The 24,457-nt window shown below is 43.8% G+C and overlaps 1 protein-coding gene across 4 annotated transcripts in view; it reads right to left on the bottom strand.

Moving 5' to 3' along the window:
* Nucleotides 1-3,847: 3,847 nt before the first annotated feature.
* KDSR (3-ketodihydrosphingosine reductase) overlaps nucleotides 3,848-24,457 on the bottom strand; it is a 37,876-nt gene continuing 17,266 nt past the window's right edge. For all 4 annotated transcript variants that reach the window (XM_026496443.4, XM_048218484.2, XM_044383069.3 and 1 more), the window contains 5 exons: nucleotides 23,450-23,641; nucleotides 18,299-18,382; nucleotides 14,766-14,849; nucleotides 11,731-11,832; nucleotides 3,848-7,663 (listed from right to left, as the gene is read on the bottom strand). In XM_026496443.4, coding sequence (XP_026352228.1) covers nucleotides 7,544-7,663; nucleotides 11,731-11,832; nucleotides 14,766-14,849; nucleotides 18,299-18,382; nucleotides 23,450-23,641 — 582 coding nt within the window. In that variant the 3' untranslated portion in view covers nucleotides 3,848-7,543. The remainder of the gene's footprint in view (nucleotides 7,664-11,730; nucleotides 11,833-14,765; nucleotides 14,850-18,298; nucleotides 18,383-23,449; nucleotides 23,642-24,457) is intronic.

The following is a 24,457-nucleotide window of genomic DNA, read 5'->3' as shown; positions in this document are numbered from 1 at the left end:
ACTTGACAGATTTTCTCAGACTTATTCCTTCAGTGGCATCTTGGCCATCGCCAGCCATTCTCAGGACAGGTCTGCGTTACAGTCCTTGACTTAGATTACATATCTCCCAGGAATGTTCTGAATTCTCTTTATATCGAAAGAGTGAAACCATTCCTCCATTCAGATTTGATTATTAGATTCCACCTTAAAATGTGAGGGCAGGTATTGTAAGAAGTGTGCGGATTAACTATCTCTGGGGATTGGGGGAGGGAGTGGAGGGGGCCCTGGCCTGAGTCGGGAGTCCTGGGTTTGAATCTTAGGTCTGTGCCAGAGACCTTCCAACAACCTTCCACCTGTACGCACTATGGGCTTTTCACTTCACAAGATGCCTTCCACTTTTCAGAGCCAATGGACTACTCGCAGCTTTGCCTGGCTGGATTCTAGGAGTGGGGTAGCACCAGGAAGAGAAGAGAACAAGACGCAGAGAAAGTGAGATTGTATCAAGAGCCTGAAAGGCCTGTGTTTTCCTTCTTCATTCTCCAGTCTGCCAAAGGAGCAGCTTTTTATTGCCAGTTTTCGCCACCTACTGGTTGATGTTTAACAGTATCATTCAGAAAGTCGTCCTCATCCATCACCAATATAAACACGTCCAAAGTTTATGAAATTCAAAAAGGACATTATTCTAATCTGGGCATACGTGTTTTATATCTAGGCATGTAGTAAGTCTTACTATTAAACTTTTTATTTAAAATGAGGATAGAAAAACCCCATTCATTAACTGAGAGGGAACTGACAACTAACAGATAATGCGAAAGAGTTAAAAATATAAAACACGACCCCAAATCACTTAGGCAAACTAAAGTGGAAATAAATCCATAAAGGAAATGAACTGACCAGAGGGAGTAAGAACAAAGAGTTCACGTAACCTGCATAAAAAAGAACTGCTTAAAACACCACATCTCCCAGAGAAGCACTCCAAAACACCAATTTCCAGTTTCGAGTGTCTTCGATATCATCATTTCCAGCTTTAGTGAGATATAATCGACACAGCTTACACATTATGAACTCTTACACTAAATAGTGTCACATGCTTTCAGATGGGTTGCATTTGTTGTTGGTCATTATTATAGAATAATATTACAATACTAATTCTCAATTAGGGAATTAGCATTAGGTACTAATACTAACAGTAATACTGTTCCCAGTGCATTAATGCTCCAGAGCCTGTCTTCTGCTGTAAGACTGACTAAATCTGATTTGTCCACTATGTGCTCTCAAACCATCCTTGTCATCACAAGGAAACACTTTGGCCAAATCTAAACCAACAGGCCTTGGTTTAACTGAGAAACCTACTTAACTATTTAGTGGTGGGTCCTAAACCTCCAAAAATGTTCAGAATAATTAAGCAACAACCTTTGAAGCTAGGCAACGAACTGCTGATGAATCATTGTGTTGTGTGGGTTTAATAGCAGGCAAGTCATGCTTCCTTCTGGTTCACAAAGGCAAGTGTAGGAAATTTACTCGTGGCAATTTTTTCCTTTCAAATCCATGACTTGGCATTTAAAGTGAAATAAAATAAGAGCAGGGAATTAAATTTTTCAAATGGCCACTGCTCTCGTTGGATCAAAACTGCTGTTAGGCCCAAACAATGTGAAACACCATAGTATGGACGTGAAATAAGCAAAGAATTTACATTCTTCTGTGCAATGACTTTTGTTCTCTTGCGTGATTTAGCACAGAGCACAGTGTCTCCCGGATATTACTGATGAACATGTTTAGAGAAACAAGGTTAATGCTTTTGTTTCCTAGGGCTGCCATAACAAAGTACCACAGGCTAAATGGCTTGGAACAGACATGTATTCCCCCACAGTTCAGAAGGCGTGAAGTCCAAAATCGAGGTGACAGGTGGGCCAGGCTCCCTCTGAAGGCTCTAGGGAAAGATCTTTCCTCACCTCTTCCTAGCTTCTGGTGGTGACTGGCAATCCTTGGGGTGCCTAGGCAGGCACCTGCATCACTCTGATCTGCCTCTGCTGTCACGTGGCCTTCTCCGTGTCTCTCCATGTTCTATTCTTGTAAGGTTGCCAGCCATACTGGATTAGGAACCGAATAACCTCATCTTAACTCAGTTATATCTGTAAAGACCCTACTTCCAAGTAAGGTCACATTCACAGGTACTGGGGGTTAAGACGTCAATGACATCTTTCGAGGGCACACAACTGAACCCATAAAAATATGTGTCTAATATGGGATCTTTCAAACTAATGAGAATGGTTTATGCCAAGGCTCGGGGCTCAGCAACCCCAGAATTTCAAGGGGCCCGTGATCTTTTTAAAGCTCAAATCTGGCCATTTTATATTTCTGCTCCAAGTTCTTCGGAGGCTAAAGTCGCAGCTCCTCTGTATGGCACTATCTGGTGCAAATCTACCACATGGTGACACCCTTTCCTCACGCATTCCCTTCTTGCAGCCATATTAACTCTGTGCTTTCTGGAATGCACCAAGATCTCTCATGTCTTTTGCCTTTGCACATCTGCTCGTCTCCCTGAAATGCACCCAACCTTTTCAGAGCGAATTCATACTCATTCCTCAAGTTTCAGCTCCAGAACTCCCCCCGCCACAACTTGCCCCTGTGAGACCCATGCCTGACTTCCCTGGGCAGTCCTAGGAGCCCACTTGTGCCACTGGAAGACCAGGGTTAATACAGGTGATAGGAGTGCAAAAGGCAGAAAACGGGGGTTTGAATGTGGGCTCCATCATTTAGTAGCTGCTACCGTGGACTAGTTACTTAACCTCTCTGTGCCTGTGCCCCTCTGGGCAAGGGGGACATAAAGAGTACTACTTGAGGGTTAGTGTATGACTGAGATGATTAAATGTGATACGCTCACAACAGTCTCCAGCATGGGTGAGGTTTTCAATGTTAATTATGATATCTTCATCATAGCTATTGTCAGATTCACAGTATAATTTCTAGCATATATTTTTCTCTTTAGATTATCAACTATTTAAGGACAGGGGCTGTATTTTTCTTTGTGCATTCCCGGGCTAGAATAGTGTCTGACATTCAAACATTTGTGGCATAAAATTCAGAGGCCCCAAGCTGAAGAAAGGAAGTCCAGGAAGACTTGTAAGAGCCTTGAGAGAGATGAAGGAGAGGGGAGGGAAGAAAGAAGAAATGTAATCACCACCGGGGAGGGACAAACTGTTTACGAAGAGTAGTAACCCCAGGGGCCAGGATGCCGAGCTCAATAAATGAATGCTGAATGAAGGAAAATCGAGGGTATGAAATCAGGAGTGGAACGCAAGAATTTTGTTTCCTTTTGAACATCCAAATTTAAAAATTACAGAAGGGCTACCATATGCTGTTCATAGTATATACACTGCTCAAATTTAGAGAAAGCTTAAGCTTGCAAACCAAGATGTCCAAGGAATCTCTTCACGATGGAAAACAAATTTTCCCATTTAAAGACTGAGGAATATTAAGGTGTGTTATTTTATATATCAGTCTTCTGTGTCCTTCAGAACCTAAGAAATATTTCATTGTTAGTATATGGAGGTTTAAAGTGTGCGGAATCTATTTGTTTTCATATGAACTGTAATTACATTAAGAAATTTTACTAAATTCCACTTTTCTTAGCCTTTTACTCATGTATCCCATACCTGAATCACATAAACACAGAACATATTTGAAACAGGAGCTCAGAATGCCAAGTGCTTACCCTGGAAACACGAGTTCCTCAAGAATGATCACAATCAAGCCTTGTCAATGGTTAGGACGCGTGGTCAGGGTAAGGTTATGAGAGAGATTTGTGTTTAGTTTAAATGACTCTTAAGAAATGCAAATTTCTAAAAAAAATACATTTTCAAATCTGTAAAGCTTGTTCCCCATTTATTTTCTGTTGTGACTCAGAAATACAAGATATGAAAATTAGGTTACAATTTGCCACAAAAGCTTCTAAAGTAGCAAACACAAGTTCTAATATATATCAAAATAGCCATGTGCATTCTTACAGTTTAAAAATGTCTTTAGAGTTGTCCCATCAAGCAAGTGTAAAATATAATAGCTATTATCTCCTCTTCAAAATATCAAATCTGCCGTCACTGCACTGAACTAAACAAGATTTAGTCCAGAATATGGAAGGTTATGGTCAGTACGTACTTTTTAAAAGCTGAGTTACTAAGAACTAAGGACATGAGAAAGATTCAAAGCATCGTATGTCAAAAACTATGAATATTTAAAAGTGTCCTCATGTGAGTAAGATGTGTTTAAATTAGAACATGAGGTAACAAAATTAAATCTGCTGACGATATAACTCAGTAAAAAAAAAATTATCATGGTATTGCCTTCTTCTAGAAAGACAAAGACATACAATTCTTTGAATTGAAGCAACAATTTCCAAAACACTTTTGTCATCTAAATATTAGAAACGCTCTCCCAGTGTTCACTTCCAAGAATCAATGATATATGGTTTAACCAAAAGATTTATAACTGAACATATGTAAGTATTAATGCAAAGAAGCCATTATCAACAGCATTGTTCATTTTTTCTCTTTTCAGCTTTGAAAATTAAATTTTAAAAAATAACAGAAAAGCACAATTCCCTTGACTTGGTTTTCGTAAAAAGAAATGGGGATTGGTTCTTATACCTTTTTCAATTATGAAGGCTCCTTGAATATATTTTGGAATTTCTATGGATGAACGACATTCAGCACTTTTTAAATAAATATACTCAAAAATACGCTATAATAAACAGTAAAACCAAACCCAGCAGAGGTAAGCACTTAGGAACTGATACTCACGCAATAAACTGTTGTTGGTTACAAACAGAAAGCCAATATTTCAACAGAATTGTAATTAAACTCCTTCTGCCATAGGTAAGACATACCCACTTCTGGGTACAATACAGTGTTGAATCAATGACCCCTTTAGAAAAAAAAAAAAAAGCCAACAGTTTCCTGAACAATCTGACTCAGGGGTTTTTTTTTCCCCCCCTGAGGGAAAAAAAAAGACAAGTCAGTGTAAAAAATGTACAAAAACTGAGCCAAAAAGATAAAAAATAGAATTTGCCTTTGTAATATTTTCATGTTTTGCATGAAGTCGGATCTTTGTGTGATGCTGCTGAATGCCTATAATCCTTTATCCAAACCATTTGGGCCAGATGCATTTCAGAACTCTTAATTTTTTAGAGTTGGAAAAAGGTGATACAGGGCATATGCTGGATATTACAAAACATCTCCATAGAATCTGGGGCAATACCTATAACTAAACCCATTGGTGTTTCTTTGGGAAAAATTAATGAAGAGTTGATGAAATGGATAAATCAAAACTATAATACATTAGTTCAAGTCAGGTTTGCTATCAAATGAATAATGGCACCAAATTTAGGAAAAGAGGGGGGAAAAAAAGACTTAGTTTTCAAAGCTTTTTGAATACGGAGCTTTGGCCCTTTAACATGTCTGACAAAGAAGCCCATTCCCTGATGATATGATCTCCACAAAATCTGCTCTCGTGCCGGAACTGCAACTGGGTTGGGGAAAGTATCTCCCACCACAGAACGGGGGCTCTTAAATTTGTTCGGGTAGCAGATTACCTGGAGGTGACAGTACCGTCTATGATGAAACCTTGAAAAATGTCTATTGAAATAACTGTGGTTAAATAGTGAATTGTACTAAACGAGACACCATCTTGGGCTAGACTTTCATCTAGACCAGCAGTTGGAGGTGCCAACATTCAAGGAACATTCATGAGGGAAAAAAAAAGTGAGAAACATCCCGATATTAATGTGTAACTGTTTTCTGCGAATTAGGGAAATAGAGCCATTACTCTATCTTAAGAGGCTGTGAGATATGACCTAATGTAGTTTGCAAACGATGGCTATAGAAGACGGAGAGATTCATGAAACTGTTATGGCATCAACCCACCCCATAAACTGCGATGAAGTCATTCCAAGCAACTTATATATTAAATAATTTCTTCTGTCTTTGTCAGTGTTAAAATATGCCATTCTCAGATCCTCATTAAAAGGATGCCAAGGATTAAAGCCATTAAATATCTTACTTTAAAAAAAATTAAGTCATTTTAAAGTCAAGAGGTTCAAAAACTCAAGAGCAAACAAAGGTTTGCTATCATTTTTAGGTCTCATCTTTTGTATGCATAGTATACGCATACTGTGTGTGCAAGAAGGAGGGGGCACAGCATTTCGATGAAGGGCACTGTCCCTAAGTAGGGGAGCACGCAGAGTGACGGGATAAAGCAAGGAACACTGGCCAGAACTCATCAGAGGCACGTGTGGAAATCCACTAACTGAGCGACAGAGCCTGTGACGTGGAAACAACATTCACGGGGCCGAGAGGATTCCAGGGCTTATGTATGTTGTGCGAGTGATGACTGGGCTTCCTTAACATTTGGCATGGAGAGAAGGTTCTCTGGTTAGGTGGGAGTCACAGAAAGAAGGGGTGATCATTTTCTTTCAAAAATGAGTATCTTCAAAATCGGCCTTGTCCTATCTTTTTCTTAAAGAGGAAAATGTAAATATACGATCATCAGCCTTTCTTAAAAGCTACATATATGCTACGAGAAGAATGTCACACTTTTTAATTTTTTTCACCTGTTTTAATTAATTCATGAATTAATTGAAAAAGTCAAGTCAAAAAATTTTAACTGGTCTTTTTTGTTTTTTATAAAAATATTATAGCAGTATCAGCAAAATAGGAGGGAGAGATGGGAAGAATGACAAGACACTCTAATGGGATGGGTGAGCTCCGTGTCATCATGGCTGTTGAAGAAATTGTAAACTTTTAAGCGTCTAAGATTTTATTTCTCTTCAGAAAACATTTTAGGTGGCTGCCTTTCCCCGTGAATGAAAAACAAAAAGTGTTCTACGCATTCGAGTCTAAAGAAGACAAGAAAGCATTATTTTCCTACTGGAAAATCTCTCTCCCCTGCCCTTCCCCTGCGCTGCTCTCTCTCGTCCCCCTGTATTTTTATGGGATCAAAGAGAGAGAGAAGCCACGAGCGTTCACCAGAAGCACAGTGAGTCAGGGACATTATCATGCATTCAGACTCTCCAGCAATGTGTAAATCTCATCTTGAATAAAATACACCATGTTAAAAAGAAGAAGAAGAAAAAAAAAAGGCCCCAGAAACCCATAAGCTGCCTTTTGTGGAAGGTTTAAAAAAGTCCCCAAGGCTGCGTCTTATATATCATAAGGTACATTTCTGGACTTAATCTCAACTGAGAAGGAAAAAAAAAAGAATAAATAGAAAAATGTAAATGATCATTCTGGAATGATGTTCTTTACCCTGCTCACAAACTATTCGTTCCCATAGGGTCATCACCTCTCTGCTCAGAGAACCAATGGTCTCCTGTTGCATATTTGCATAGTATTAATAACCTCGCCTGGAGCTGACCATCTATCCCCTCGCCCGCAGCCAGGTTTCGGAAGGGCACTGGTCCAATCTCACATAGTCAAAGCAATACATACGTGTCTGTAGGCCAAAACTGGGTCCCTTTTAGCAGCAAGCTGTTCAGATAATTTAGAAACAGTCTTTTCCCGAGGGGTAAGGATTAGGCAGTTTTGTCTGCAATTTCCGATTTTGCTCTCTGCATCATGCAGCGACGCACTATGCTGTCGAAACTTCCGAGGTAAAACAGCGCGATGGTGCGGAAGAGGCCCATGGTGACCACCTGTGAGACACAGAGAGACCCCTGAGCTCGTCCGACAGCACAACACCATAGCTCACTTCAAGGCGTTTGAAAATACTCTCTAATAAAGAATTTCTAAGACATATCTTCTAACCTGCTCCAAGGATGATGGAAAGTCCCTAAGCGGGGCCCTGGGTGGCTCAGCCAGTTACGTGTCTGCCCGCGGCTCAGGTCATGATCCTGGGGTCCTGGGATCAAGTCCCAAGTCTCCCGAGTCGGGCTCCCAGCTCAGCAGGGAATCTGCTTCTCCCTCTCCCGCTGCCCCTCCTCCCTGCTCGTGCTCTCTCTCTCTCTTCTTTCTCTCTCAAATAAATAAAATCTTAAAAGTAAAATAAAAAAAACAAAACTCTGTAAGCATCAGGAGAACACGGAGGACAGAAGCTGTCCGCTCTGTACCCCCAAATAGCATGTGCTTGTCAGAGCAGTAACAGCATAATGTTTGCCCACTTAATAAATTCAAATCAGACAAAGAACAACACAGGTATTCTTAGTTGTCCTCGGGTTCTGATAGCTAGAGAAGATCCACTCCAGCATCCCAAATATCCAAACTACCATCAAGGCTTTTTGGTTTAAGACTTACGCTCTGATCCGAAAAGTCAGACCCTATGCTAGGTGCCACCGCCATGGCAAGAAAGACACAGTGCCTGCCCGCCACGAGCTGCTTCGGTAATCCGAAAGACAACCAACTGGAGGAAGACAATTACTGCGTCAGGTTCAGACAGTGGAGGTCCATTAACCGTCCTGCTTCCTGCCAACATGCTCTCCGTGCAACACCTCTGAGTGGAATTTTTTTCAAGGCACAGAACTACAAAGAGAAGCATTTTCAAATACGCGAGTACTCAAATGTTGCCTCCCGTGGCCCCTTTTTCAGAAAAGCACTAGAAGACTAAAAGGAGCCACAGTAAGGGGTCACTGAAGAAAGGCAACATCATGTGACACAGGAGGCAGGCGACCTAAAGCAGATGAGAGGCAGAGGGGACCCCAGACATGGGACAGTCAGTCCTGACGGGTGACTCGGAAGGCTCCAGGAAGGATTCCTTCCAGAAGGGGAAACTGATAGAGTGTCTGATATTTCTGAGAGAGAATGAAGACTGTCATTATTAATAATACACAGAAAAAAGCCAATAACAGTTTCAGGGAAAACAAAAGCTTGTCCAAGAAAGGAAAAGTAATTATGTGTAATACAGAGTTCAGCTGTGAAGAGCATTTACATACCCATACTAATGATGATCTCAAATGCAGATCTAACCAAAATCACAATATATGTAAAAAGGGAGGGTGGGAACGGAGGGGTGGTGGCTGTAAGCAGAAGGGGGAGGGTGTGAAGAAGATCTAAATCCTCCTCTTTCTTGGTGGAACCCCATGGCTGACCCCAAGCTGAGAAATCCATGGAGGTGGCCACATAAGTCTACACTCTGGATGCACTCTAGATGGAGACGTGAGGTGGCCACGTAAGTCTACACTCTGGATGCACTCTAGATGGAGACATGGAGGCCCAGCCACAGAATAGCGTGGCTGCATCTGAGAAGGGCGAAGGGGGGCGGCATGTAGTATTGGGGCCGCTGTTGTTCCCACAGAGCCTTGAAAACATGGGTTCTCTGAAGGGTACGCAAGGATAACTTTGAAAAACAAAAGAACCAAAGGGAAGCTGGAATAAGGCAAAACGATGGGGACAGTGAAAAGATCAGTGGTGGCCAGGGGTTCTGGAGGAGGAGGGAGGGTCAAGCAGGAGGAGCATGGGTGAATGTTCGGGCTGGGGAAGGACTCTGTGTGACAGTGCAATGGTGGACACGTGGCAGCAGACAAACATGCCAGCAACATACATGTCAAAACCCGGGGAAGGATGTGTGACACCAAGAGTGAACCCTAATGTAAACCCTGGACTTTAGTTAATAATGGCGTCCGGATACCGGCTCATCAACGGTGCCAGCGTACCATGCTAATGCAAGATGCTAGGTGGGGACAGGAAGAGAGGGTGCATAGGAAGTCCGTGATTTCAACTCAAATTTTCTATCAACGCAAAACTGCCTAAAAAATAAAGTCTATTATTTAAGAAAAAACAATCAAGAAAAAGCAATTAGAATACAGCATACCAAAATGTTAAAATAGTTAAGTCTAAAGAATTTAACAGCCTTGGAGTTTTCTGAAAAAAACAACAGTTAAGGTGAGACCTGAAGGAAGACTGGAAGTTGGTCAGACAGAGGAAGGCTGGGGATGCAGGGACAGAGACAAAGTCATGGGAAGAGGAGGAGGGGCAGGAAAGTGAGCGAGGTCGAAGGTCGTAGGGTTATGCCATGTGATGAAGTGGAAGCTTTACCTCAGTGGTACTGGGAAGCCACTGAGGGTTTGCCATGCAAGGTGGATTTGTAGTTCGGAAAAACCCGCATGGAAATGTGATGGCACTCTGATGCACCCAGGCCTGCGGCAGGGTGCTGTAAGACCACTGGGATGGGGGGCCGTGTCCCGTGTTAACAGGAGCGGCTACCACCTGCCCCAGCTGATTACTGCTAGGTGAGAATGCAGACCCTGTGCTGCTGGGCCTTCTGATTTTTCACGAAAAGTTCAAAATCTGGGTTTTCTATGGAAAACCTAATTTTAAAACCATTTTATTTCAACACGCACACTCATATACCAGATGAATCACACAAAACGTTTCATAGGTCCACGGGCCCCCAGGTGACCACCTCTGACTCACAGGGCATGAGACCCAGGTGGGCTGCTGACTGCAGTGTCCCAGGCCTGAACTAGGGGAGCAGCAGCGGGGCTGGGAAAGGAGGGGAGCCAGGACTGGAGGGAAGAGAGATGGACCTGACCCCTCACATAAGGGGCAGGAGGGGGTCCAGGATGACCCCTGCTTCCTCGTCAGGTTCTTGAGTGAACAAGAACATGGATTCTGATCATGGAGACAATACAGACTTGGTGATGGGGACGTGGGGATGGGATGCCGGGAAACAGCTTTATTGCAGGCATGGGGAACTGGAGAGTGAGGTCACAACCCAGGGAAAACACCTCAGAGAAATTTATACAGAACTGGAGTAGAGGAAAAGCTGTGGGTTGAAGTTTTATGTCTGGCATCCCTCCTGTGGAAGTGGGAGAGAGGACAAAACGGCCACACAGAATGTGTGGACTTAATGCATTTGCTCTACTCGGGCACCTGAGGTTCCTACTATGTGCCAGCATGGGCTGTGAAGGGGGGCTGTCCTCAGAGAGCTCACATGGAATACAGCATCTACCTCTAAGAAAACGTCAACAAAGTCATGGAAGAGAAGAGTGAAGAAAGCCCGCACCCAAGTCATTCGGGTTTTTAGTCTGGACACGGTCTACTGCACAAAGGTTAGTACTTGGTTATAAATTACCCATCAGTGTAGACGGCCCCTTTTCAGGCAGCCTCCCAGCCCTCCATTTACACTCCACCACCCATCATCGGGTCTGTGCAGAGCCAGCCCTCTATTATAATGCTTGTTCCATTACATTACGTTAGTATCACCTCTCTGCCCATCTCTCCCACTAGACTGTGAGCCCCTGAGGCTGGTGAGTTGCTTCCCCTCTGATTCTCCAGTAGCAAACACAGCACCCAGCACATCAACAAGTGGTTAGCTTCTGTGTGGCCTGGATGAACCATGTGCTTGCATAAGAACAGGGTCTGCACTGAATCCTTGACTTGTACCTCCCTAAGCATAGTTGCCTGTGACCAGACTCACCCAGAAGAGGGGTTCTGGTCTGATGCCTGGTACCCTACATCAGTCTACCACAAACATGTGAGAACCTGAGGGAACACCCCAAGAGCAGAGACAGCGTTCCCCTCTATATCCACAGTGTCCAGAGCACAGAAGACTTCTCCCCTCTCTGAATCCCTCAGGTGCTGTCTTTAACTCCTAGTTTCTTATCCCTGCCATAGCAAGAGAAACAATGGATACTGCAGTAAAAACCCTTCACAGCCCCAGATAAAGTTACCAAGTCTTCTGTTAGCCTTTTCTCATTGGGTTTTAATGAGAGGCACCTCTGTCTGTCCGTCTGTCCATCTGTCTGGTGGTGTAAGCATAGCTCACCTGTTGGAGCCCTTCAGTAATAGAAGTTACAGGAGCCATTCCACAGGTCAGGGACGACAGCATGTACCCGTCTGAGCCAATGGAACTGTTAAAATTTCCTTGCTAAAATAGAAGGAGGAGAAAAGAGGCAACAGTAGTAACCAGGAAAGGAATCAACACATCAGAAACAATGAAGTGTGTGGGGCGCCTGGGTGGCTCAGTCAGTCAAGTGTCCAACTTTTGATCTGAGCTCGGGTCAGGATCTCATGGTCATGAGATTGAACCCCGCATGGGGCTACACACTGGGTGAGGAGCCTGCTTAAGGTTCTCTCTCTCCCTCTGCCCCTCCCCCGCTTGCTCGTGTGTTCTTTCTCCCCCCCCCAAAAAAAATTGTTTTTTGAATTAAATTAAAAAAAAAGAAACAATGAAGCGTGTCCACTTTAGGTTGCATAAGAGGGTAACAGAGCTTACGCCAAAGCTCATCAACAAATATGGCCTTGGCAGATGGACTGGAATGGCTATACAGGTGGTTCTCAAAATGTGGGTCCATGAATGCTGGGGGTCCTGAGACCCTTTCAGAGGATCCAGGAGGACAAAATGATCATCATCATCATCATCATCATCATCATCATCATAATACTAGGACCTTAACTGCCTTTGCACTGACATTTGCGTTGATGGGCAAAACTGCTAGCTCATTAGCACAGGTCATAGTAGTGATGTCTCTCCACGGCCACACACGCTTGCAGTAGTAAGTAAACAGAAATTTTTAAAATCTTTCAAAGATTTTAAAAGGTCAGTTTTGCTTTAAAATGCCCTTGATAAAGCTGTAAAATTAATCATTTTATTAAATCTCAACCCTTACCGGGCAAGTCTTCTTCATACTCTAGGAGACAAAAGGAAAATACACACCCAGTGCCCTCTGCTGTGTTCTGTGCCCAAGGGACAGCTGCCCTGCAGAAAGGCCCTCCTCCACCTGTGTAAGTCATGACACTTAATCTACGGTTATTCAGACTTGGGTATTTGGAAGACATTTTGTGGAAAATGAATAAAATGTGCCTGTCACTTCAAGGAGAATTGGCAGCTTTTATGGTCAATGTTAAAATCTGAACTTTCAAGGAAAAATTAAGATTTGTGAAAACCTATCTGCCATTGTGAGATTGTCAGCTTCCCAACATGTAAAGACTTTTATGATGAAACCAGCAGTGATATGAATGGATGTAATTTTTCTGATAACTCAGTGAACCCATATTTTCCAAATGACTAATGCATAATGTTACAAAATCATGAATGGGTACAAAACATGCAAAGTGCAAAGACCAAGGGAATTTAGTGTTAACAGAACAAAAAGTTCATTAATGTAGGTTCCAATTCCACGCTGTAATTAACCTTTAAGAAGCTACTATTCATCCAGTTTGGGTTTAATATCAAAGAAGAATGCCCACAATTATCTGAAAAGTCCATTAAATCTCCCTCCCTTTCCTAACTACATATCTAAGGGCAGATTTTCTTTACATCCTTCACTCCAAAAAACATTACAGCAGAGCGAATATGGAAGCAGCAATGAGAATCCAGCTATCTTCTATTAACACCAACATTAAAGAGATCGGTGAAATGTAAAACAAAGGCACTCTTCTCACTAAAGTTCTGTTTTGGAAAATTATTATTGTAAAAGATTCCATTAAAGGGCAACGGGTTTATGTGGCTATTTTAAATGGATTAATAAATAAATATTTTTTAGATTATGCGGTTTAAGGGAGCCTAGGTGGCTCAGTCAGTTAAGTGTCTGCCTTCGGCTCAGGTCATGATCTCAGGGTCCTGGGATCAAGCCCCACCTCGGGCTCCCTGCTCAGCGGGGAGCCTGCTTCTCCCTCTGACCCTCCTCCTGATTGTGTTCCCCCTCTCTCTCTTTCTCTCAAATAAATACATAAAATCTTAAAAAAAAAAAAAGATTATGCAATTTCAATTTCTAATATGGCAACTATGGATAAATATAAATGTGTAAAGAAGTCTCTGGGACTGTCAACAGTTTTGCATGTAAACTGGTCAGGTACTGAGGTTTGAAAACCACCAGACTAAATGAATCCTACCGAAATACAAAGAGCTATTCCAGATCATTGAAAACACTGAGTGTGTTTGCTCTGATTTGAGGTGAGCAGGAAACACACTCCTAATCCACCAGGACCATCTTTCCAGGCCTCTGAGCAGTCAGGTTACAGCGCTTCCAATGTCTGCGTGTATCTTCACAGTCGGGGGTTTCTTGTGTTCTGCTCAGTCCGGGCTCACGTTAACAGCGCATGCGGCCCTCGGGACGGCTGCTCAGCTCGCTGCCACCTCACTCCGAGGGTCCTCAAATTTCCTACGTGTGGTGTGGGCCTAAAGCCTGCCGACACCCCTCATTAGTGCATGTTGTTCGGCACGTGGGTTAACAGGATGTTGTCAAAAGTCTGCGGCACGTGTGCTGTTCTACCAAATGGTAGGCATGTGGTTTCCAAAGATACCACTTTTGACTCCAAATAAACTCAGTAGCCTGGACACACATGAGCTGGGCAGAAGGATGGTGGCCCAGTGGGCCTGGATGTACATCCTTATTAGTGAACATTTGGGAAAATGATACCAGGAAGCAGGAAGGTGAAAGAAAAAAATCCCTAATCAATGAGTCTGGCATTTAAAAGTACCTAAAATCATCTACGACGGCAAGTAACGGGGGAAAGCGGCAAGAAGGCAGTGGGCCATCGACAGGGTCTAGGACACATCATTTACACGTCACAGGGAAGTCTCATGTTCTTCTAAAAGAAACAAAGTTCCCAGGCCTCCTTATTCATCAATCTGTTCCTAAGGTTAAGATACATAATTGGTTTCCAGGAGCCTACGAATTAACATGGAATCAATAAAAGTATCTCAGGGGAAAAGAACAGAGTCCAACATAAGATATGAATCTGACCAAAAAGACACAATAATTTATGTTTTGAAATTAGCCCTGGGACAAATATAGTACTTCTTTTCAGAAAGCTAGTGCTACAACTATTAAGAAAGAAAACAAGGATTGTACTTACTATGGCGTCTTTAACAATTTGTTTGGCCACTTGCTCTGGTTTGCAAACAGATACGGTCTCTGAAATCAGACGAGTCTCCAAAGGCTAAAGGTGGGAAAAAACAGACGTATCAATGCCATTATTGCCCATTAAATTCAAGAACAAATAATTCTTACAACCCTCTCTCCCCCACTTTATAAAGAATTCCAGCTTTCTACCTTTGAGCAGATTCCTACTTTTAGGAATCGGGTCTGTCCGGATTCTAGATCAGTTTCTACCTGGTCACTGTATAAAATTCAGCCCGGTGGTTGGAGTGGGACAAGGAGGCCCATGCCGCTCTCTGTGGGACAATGTGTGGTCTCGGCTCCAGTGACGACCACCTAAGCTAGAATGAGACCACATCACTGGTACAAGTCTGGGGGAATCCTCACTGCTGGCCACACACCGGACCGGCTGTGTTTATGCACAGCCCAGACCATGCGCACTGAGCAAGTCTGCCTGAACGACCAGCATCTCCATTCTGACCAAATTCCTGGCCCAGCCCCTGTTCAACAACACGGTTGTTCCTTAAAAGACCCGCGGAGGAGGCAACAAGAAGGAGGATGGGACAGAAAACACTGAGGGGCCCCGGCACGGCTGTGTGCTCATGACTGGCTGGTGCATTAGAACCCCAAATCCGAGGTGGCTAAAGGTCCCTCTCAACGGCCACCTAGTTCAAAAAGCCTTTCCTGAATTCTTACCTGGCAGCACTTTCTCTTCTCATCTCTGCATGTCTCTGCCTTAATAGATATTATAGCTACATGCGTATTTGCACTTTACCTCCTAAGTTCCTTGTGGGCAAGGGCTTTTTTTCTTCTTCTTTTTTTTAATCTTCTTTATAGTGACGTGAACTCAGAAATTCTTTAAAAGGGAGTTTCAATTAGAAGTTTTTAAAATTAAAGCCTTAAACCACATGAAACTGTGAATTTCATTTACCACGTAGGCTTGAGAATATTAAAATAAAAACACAGAATGTATTTTCTTAAATTAGAAAAGCATAGCACCTCATAAAAGTCAAATATTTCTTGATGAACCTGAATTAAGAGAAAGGCTCTCTTGAAGGGGCCCCGGGCCCCGTTCCTTCCTTCAGACCACCAGGCGGGCACAACCCCACCAGACACACGTTAGATTTAAAAGCACTATGGCGCCCCCTAAAGGGCTTACACAGCAACACAGAATTTCATTTATCCAAAGAAGTCGGCTCAATGCTGTACTACTGGCGGGGGGGGGGGGGGGGACACACCCAACTTAACATCAAAATCAAATCTCTTCAGGGAAATCACCATGTTGCAAACCTGCTTAGCAGACCCCTGCTTCTTCTAAGACAGTGCATTTGGCTTAAATTTACTTCTTTGAAATAGTTGTAATCTTAAGAGGCAGAGCCAAAGAGAAACGAACAGGGAAAAAACTTCTAAATCGTGAACATCTTTTTGCAAATGTACAGTCTACGGAGCAAAAGTGCCAATTTTTATGCTGCAGAGCCTCACACTTACTAAGCATTACTATAAAGGAGAAGAAAACCAATCAATGCCCATTCAAGGTAGTAAGTTCTGATCAATTCCTTTCTTCTCCACTTGGTTCATTTGCTCGCAGGGTGCCCACTACGCATCAAGGCAAAGAAAAGCCTCCTTTGAACAAAGTGCAAAGCTTGCGTTCAGCTCAACATGACTGTTATTGTATACAATGTAAATGTCCAGTGGTGATAAGCATCATAAAGAAAACTAAAGCCAGAGGAAAGGATGGTGAATATTCCAGTGGAGTGATACATGAGCTACAGAGGGTCAGGGAAGGCCTCTCAGGGTGAAGTCTGTACAGAGGTAGAAAGAAGAAATGGGGGACGCCTGGGTGGCTCAGTCGGTTAAGTGTCTGCCTTCAGCTCAGATCATGATCCCAGGGTCCGAGGATCGAGTCCCACACTGGGATCCTTGCTCAGCAGGGAGCCTGCTTCTCCCTCTGCCTGCCACTCCCCCTACTTGTGCTCTCTCTCTCTCTCTCTGACAAATAAATAAATAAAATCTATTTTAAAAAAAAGCAGCAGCAGCAGCAGCAAAGGATTAAGCCATTTGAACATCCAGAGAGGAGAGCAAGGGCAAAGCAAGACCAAAGGCTGGTCAAGCTCAAGGAACAGATGGGGCTCAGGTATGGCTGAGGGCGACAAGAGGAGACAACGCTGTGGACAGGTGGCCAAGGTCCAGCCAGTGCAGGACCCAATAAGCCTCAAGACCTCTGGATTCTATCTAGGCATGATGGGAACCAGAGGAGTCACACTCACTAATACATAGCACATACCAATGTGCACTTTTTAATGCTAACTTTAAATGAGCCAAAATTAAATAAAATTACATTAAAAATTCAGTTTTATGATGGGGAGTCCCACTAGCCACATTTCAGGTGTTCAACAGCCACAATGTGACTACCATATTGGAGAGTGCAGACATAGAACATTTCCATTCTAGAGAATTCTATTAGACTGTGCTGCATAAAAAGGGTCTTTTTGGTTTTGTTTTGGGGTTTTTTTGCACAAGAGGGGTTTGAATGGGGGAGTGACAAGACCTGACTTCCGCTTTAAAAGGATTACTGGCCAGTGTGTGAAGAATAGACGGGGAAGGAGGGTAAAGAGGTCAGAAGCAGGCAGACCAGTTTGAAGACTATTAAGAGCAGTTCAGGCAAAAATATCAGCAGCTATCATTACCAGGATGGTACTGATATTCGCAGTTAAAAAAAAAAAAAGGTCCAATTCAGGGTAAGTTCTAAGAGGAGAGCCAACAGGATGTGCAGTCAAGCGGATGAGTGGTGTGGGGGAAGAACCAAGGCTGGCCTCTCAGTTACTGGCCAGAGCACTGGGTGGACGTTGGGCGCTAGGCCAGGAGCTGAAAAGTTAATGAGAGGGGAATGAGGGACTCCTAAGATCCATTTCTGAAATGCCAAGTCAGGATAAGCAACCAGATGTTTAAGTTCAGAGGAGAGAATATTATTGTTAAAGAATATCATCTCGTTAGTTAAAAACACAGGCCATACTCAACATCACAAAGAAAATACCTTATTAATTAAGTAAGCCTTCGAAGATTATTAGCAAAAATCATGGTCTTGGAAAATATAGGCTGCATTCTCTAAGACCCTACATGAAAGTTCCAGAAAGTCCAGAGGCCTCTACCTAGCATGTCAATTGAAAAGAACTCAATTTTCTAGGGGCGCCTGGGTGGCACAGCGGTTAAGCGTCTGCCTTCGGCTCAGGGCGTGATCCCGGCGTTATGGGATCGAGCCCCACATCAGGCTCCTCTGCTATGAGCCTGCTTCTTCCTCTCCCACTCCTCCTGCTTGTGTTCCCTCTCTCGCTAGCTGTCTCTATCTCTGTCAAATAAATAAATAAAATCTTTAAAAAAAAAAAAAAAAAAGAAAAGAACTCAATTTTCTGACTGATGAAAATGACTCCAGGCTATAAGGTGGAAAGTCAGAAAATTGGAAAAGGGGTTTACAACATTAAAGGCTCAGAACAGACACAGGAGAATACTTACCTTGGTTTTGTTTTCTTCTGCAAACCCAGGGGTATCTGTGTCTGGTGGGTAGGCAACTGTGACATAGACGTTATATGGCTTCACCTGCATTTCGGAAACAATACGTGCCCCTTCAGTAAACAAGGTTCGATTCCGCTTCTTCCCTTATTCACCTGAGCTGGCTGCCGGGCCCACGCAATCAATACTGCCCTGATTCTCTCAGAAGCTGGCAAGACCAACAGGGTGATTCTGCAAGTGGAGAACCAGTCCTGATGGGGTCAGGAAACTCCTCTCCACAAAGATCATTTAGAAGGAAAGGTGAAAAGCCCACCCCAACAACTTCTACTTCCGAAGGCAGCTGGCCCCGAGGTACAGAGATTCACCGCCTTCCAAGTTTTGCCCACCCCACGGGCCAGGCGAGGCCCTGGGAGCGGTCCAGGAGGAAGGTGCGCAGCTGAAATGAAGTCTGCTTGTCCTCCCTCCCCCACCCTGACACCACTGGGGCCTTGTGTGTGAGCCAATGGGACAGGTCCGCTCCTCCACCACTGGACTGCAAATCTGGCTTCTGCAATGGCTGCCTCTGAAACTCTTACTGATTTCATCTATAAAATAAGTGAAGATCATTCAAAACCCTTTCTCTAGGCCCTTCTTGTGCCACCCCAGACCCTGGCCTAGAACTATATGGATCCCCTCAGAAGTCTGTCTGATCAAGAACTCCCCACGCAACCAGTCTCTGCCCATCAGGGAGTCAGGAGTCACTCTGCCCTCCACCACAGAACCAGCCAACAGGATTCTCCCCCTGGTGAGCCCCAGGTCAGACCAGCCGAACACCTCCCCAAAGACAACCTCATCCTTACTTAGGTGCAGAAACTCCTTCCCAGGTTGACACGGGCTCTTAGGCTTGTTCACCTCACCACCAGGCCTCCACACTGAAATTCTCTATTCATAAACACACCCCCAACAAGATGATTCCAGAAGATTTTCCTGCTAGTCAGCCAGGACACACCTTTCGCAAAGATCCTGCTGCTCAGTGGCCCTGTTCCACACTCTCATCTGGCCCTGACTCTTCATGGCTCTAAGGGCAATAGTTCATACCATCGAAACTGCTGCCCTTTTATTTACTGTTGGCTCACTGTTTAGCCCCAGGACAACACCTAGGGGAGTTGAAAGTGGACAGGCAGCTGGTGGTAGGTAGGCCACCATGTATCTCAAGGAGGCTGAAGACTGATAAGACTGCTTCCTCAGGCAACAGGCTCTGGGAGCATCCCAGGGCCCCATCTTTTCATTTTCACATAGCCCTTTTTCCCCCTGGGTCCCTCCATGAGGCAGAGTTCTAAGCCTGTGGGAGGAGCTGGAAGGGTTGGGAGAAGCATGGAGGGAGAAGATCCTGGCCAGCCACCCCGAACAGTACAACAGCAAAGGGTGATGTCTTTGCTGGTTCAGCTCCAACGCACTTAGGGCGTGAGAGAGCGCATTCACTCAGCATCGAGGGGCAAGCAGCTTCAAGGCCCAGCTATGCTCATAAATAGCTCTGGATTCGGGCCAGGCGGTGAGGTTGATGAGCAAGCAATTTCTCTTCCACTTGTTTTGGAGATAGTGACTTTAAAAACTGTCTCCCACGGCCTTGCCCTCTGTGGTGCACAGACCAGACAAAAACACCACCAAAAAAGCTGAGAAGCGGTAACTGGCCCAAAGGAAGCCTGAAGCCGACTCTGCTTGGATATGGTCGTTTCTCTGCTGCTTCTGTGGCCCTTCCTCCTGCAATATGTTAAGGACTGTGGCCCGAGCTAACAGGAGACAGTACGTCAAAGCAGTGTTTCTCAGATTGAAGGTGACAGCTGAGCTGCCGAATGGCTGAAACAGCTTTTCAGAACAGCTTTCTCCTGGGGTGGGCACAGACAGTCAGAGCTGGCAGAAACCAGTCCCACCCCTTTCCGGGGGCTGGTGTCATCCCTGCAATCATGAAGCCAAATGACTCTCTCCACCTAGGGCCGGATACTTCCAGTGGCTAATCACCGAATCACTTGACTTCTTCAACCAACACACTGAGTGGCTACTGTGTGCCGGTATTGGTCTGTGAATGAAGATATGCTGTCAGCAACTCAGAGAGAGTCTCTGCCCTCATGGAGCTTACAGTCTCCTGAAACTCTTGGGTCAAATATTTGGTAAAAATTGAAATACACCAAACTATAGCTATACTTTCCTCTAATCAACTAATCCCATAACCCCAGTGGAAAAGGAAAGGTGGTTAATTTGGCTTTGCGTGTTCCTGCTAAGACAATGCTGACTCCCAGAGATCACCATTTTCTCAAAGAGTTCATAGGCCGGGACTTTACTAGCCGAATACCCCATTTACCTTACCACCGTGTGTTTGCCTCATCCCTGCTGAGGGACCATTCTCTGTCCTCCCGCTCTTCCCACTACCCTCCCTTTACCGGTTTCTTTCCTGGTTTCCATGTCAATCAGAAGGCCAACCCTCTGCTCAAGAACCGATTTATCATCAAAATAACCCCACCTAAAATGTGTAGCTCCAATTCCATCAGAATGAAGTTGGGGGGAGGGGAAGGCAGGGGTGCTGGAGAGAGGAGCAGAGCTGTGTAGGAGAAGCTCTAGAATGTAAGCTTCAGCTTCCTTTTCACCACCCTGGGAAAAGACAGCCCTCAAGGGAGGAGAGCATGACTAGGATGAGAGAAGCACAAAGGCTATTTTGCTTTTACTTGGTCTCTGCTACTACATCTTTGGCTATAATCCATGTCAGACGTCTGCTTTGCAAAAAGATTACTTCTAGAATCTTTAAGTCATATATTAATACCTAAAACACTGAGTTAAAAAAAAAGACCAAAAAATGCAACAAAGCATTCTTTCAAATGTATTCATTGTACACAAAACATTTCTAGGGTCCTACTTTAGTTTTCCGGGCAAAGGGTGGGGTGGACAGGAAGGTTTAAGAGTTAATTAAATCAAAAAGGATTATCAAAAAGTACTTAAGAGCCTGAGAAATTCTGTAAGGTCTGTTTCATGCACAGAAAACACAACCACCTTGGCAAAGCCAATGGAATTATCCACGTTTCCAAACACAGCACTGTACGCTTGTAGGGAAACAATGGTTTTGATGCAAGTCTGCTATGAACGAAACTGGATTTTGATTAGTGAATATATTTCCCTCGTGGTACGTGTTAATTTTATTTTGTGTTTACACGGGGACATTTTTCACGGAGTCTAAATATGGACCGAAGTCAAGCCGACCTCAAGTCCAGACCAGCTCCGAGCAGCTACTGAATCACGCTTGTCACAAAGAGGCTCAGGGGGCTCTGTGCGAGCGACTCATTTCCTTCTCCCTCCTCTTTAGTAACATCTCTGTTCTACCTGAAGCGAAACCAGGCCACCCAGATTACACACTTTGCCCTCAATTAGTGAATCCTGAAGTAGCTCTATAAGACAAGACTTAGGAACAAAAAGCCCTAATAAGCAGATTTTTCATTTCCAAAATAGCCCTTCCCTTAGCAGGAGTCTGAGACCAAAGTGAAGGGCTGAGACAACTAGCCAGATGAATCTGGCAACTTCTGACCTGAATTACAGACACATCAGCTGCTGCCGAACACAGGCAGAGGGAGCCAGGAGGCAAGGACTTTGTTACTATTTTTGTTGCAAAATAACGACGTGGCTTTGAGCAAGTCAATAAACTACTGAAAACTCCGTGTTCTTATCTATAAGGTGGCATAACAACATCTGCCACATACCTCACAAAACTGTTATAAAAATCAAGTGGTTATTAGCAAAGGGACTTTCAAAGTAAACACTGCAAAAGAAATACTGGTATTCCTGTTTTGAAATTTCACAGCCATATGTGCCTCATTGGCTAAACATATCATAATGACCTATTATTAAGAGTATTAAGCAAGTTGATAAAAAGAAAATTTAATTGGGGCTGGTTCCTTTTTGATGACCAAGGCACAGTCCATCAGTCCCTAAGTGGCACATCAGGCCCATTCTGTCACTGACTGGACAGCTCATCTCTACTGAAACGCTTGCCCAAGAGCTAGGCAGTGTGGCACCCTGTCACACACCATCGAGGGCTCTTCTGGGGATTTTTATAAATCAGAAACTATGGCCTGTGGGACAAATCTGGCCCTCCACCTGTTTTTATAAATAAAGTTTTATTGGAACACAGCCATATCCATTCATTTACCTGTCACACGTGGCTGCTTTCCTGCTCTCACAGTAGGCTGGAGGAGTTGTGACAGACACCATTCACCCCTCAAAGGCTAAAATACTTCCAAGCTGCCCCTGACAGAAAAAAATTTGCTAACCCCTAATCTAGATCAGTAAACAGAATCCCCAAATCACACTCCTACTGTGAGAAGGTTGGTCACAATGAATTCTCTTCTGGGCTTTTAAGATCATGATGTGGCATTATATTTCAGTCTATATCACAATAGAAAGAATTTTACCTTGCCTTTTCAGTGTGTGATTTGGGATAGATAAGTGTGGTACTGTCTAAGCATCCCCATTTGACAACAATGCAGAAGTCTGCTTCACACAATCGAGGTTGTGTGAAGATTGTCACATCATGACAAGCACTTAGTTTGAAGCTAATCCTCTTTTGCAACATGATCTATTAACTGGGAAAATAAAAAGCATTCACTCTTATCAATATTTAAGATATTAAAATGTAAGTATCAGGAGGGCCAAATGATATTTTCAGTCCAACCCTCTTGTTTTTCAGAAAACGAAACAGACCAAGTTAAATGATTTGCCTAAAAGCTGACAGCTAGACAGTAGCTGATTTAAGCTCTTCCCTCAAACACATGTTAAGTTTATTATTCAGTCATAAAGGACACATCTTTTTGTTGCAGAAACACCTCTAGAGAATAAAATATCTGGTTAACAGGATGCATACTCACACAGTATTAGGCCAAAAATACTGTGTAAATATTAGTAGTACTTTGTGTATTAAATGAAGTAAGCAAACATTTTGCTTCTATCATAATCTTTATGCAATGAAAAATGTTAACTGCAAAATGCAAGGGTTGAGCTGATTCTCTTTCACTGAGGTCAAGTCTACAAATGTCTAATTCAGTGCAACAATGTGTGTAAAGTGGCTACAAACCAAAGGGGACCATACGTTGCTGAGCTGGAAGATATAAAAACAAAATTGAATAGAGCGTTTACCTCCATCTGCAAGGCTTCGGCCAATCCCCTGATGGCAAACTTGGATGAAGAGTAGGCTGTAAAACCGAATAATCCCAACTGTCCCGCCTGGGAGGAGACAAAGACGATCCTGCCCACCCGGCGCTCCTTCATGGTGCTGATCACTGCTCGGCTGGGGTACACGCTGCCCAGGTAGTTGACGCTCATCAGTCTCTGCAGGGGACAAAGAGCCACGTGAGAAGTGAGCAAGATCAAAGCCTCAAGGCTGCGCTTCGCGGAAGTTCTGTCTGCTCTCCAGATTTGAGTTCTTCAGTGGAGCCCCGTGTGTCGAAGGAACGAATGCCGCAAGGAGCCTGTAGATGCGCCATGATGCCCACGATCTACCATCTGAAGCCTGTTTCACTCTTGTCTTGTGTTCTCACCATGACCACAGGGATGTCTTCGCTGAAAACCGCTCAAGATTAGTTTTCTCCTTACCAAAAGTATACTGCGTTTTGTGGGTAATACTTCCAGAAAGACAGTTTTAGGAAAAAGCCCCCAGATATTCCTAACTCTACTAGTTCTACGCTACAGGAAGATCATAAAGAGACAAGGACAGTGGTTAACGGCATGGACTGTGGTTTGAAGCCTTGGCTTGACCACTGACTACCTATTTGATGATGTAGAAAGTCAGACACTCTACTTACTTCTGCAGCTGAACCCGGGGCTAATGCTGGTACCAGCTCAGAGCGCTGCTGCAAGAACTGAAAGGACACACAAGCCCAGGGGCAGCACAGTCTCTGACCTGCAGTAAGTCCCTGACCAGTGCCGGCTCTGAGATTATGACGGGTAAGAGCTTACGGAGGTGCCAAGAGTCTATTTTCCCTTCATCTTGGGAACTCTTGAAAGCTTTACAGTTTAACTTGGAAATCTAAAAGTTTTTGCATCCAAAATGACTCTATATTAAAAGTCTTAGAAAAATACTACATCTATCAGCATGTGAAACCAAACACTTGACTGAGGAACGTGGAGTCAACTCTACAGAATGCT

Source organism: Ursus arctos, unplaced genomic scaffold (assembly GCF_023065955.2).
Source record: "Ursus arctos isolate Adak ecotype North America unplaced genomic scaffold, UrsArc2.0 scaffold_17, whole genome shotgun sequence".
NCBI classification, from domain to species: Eukaryota; Metazoa; Chordata; class Mammalia; order Carnivora; family Ursidae; genus Ursus; species Ursus arctos.
The sequence above is the reverse complement of the archived record's forward strand: the minus strand, read 5'-3'. Positions and strand labels throughout refer to the sequence as shown.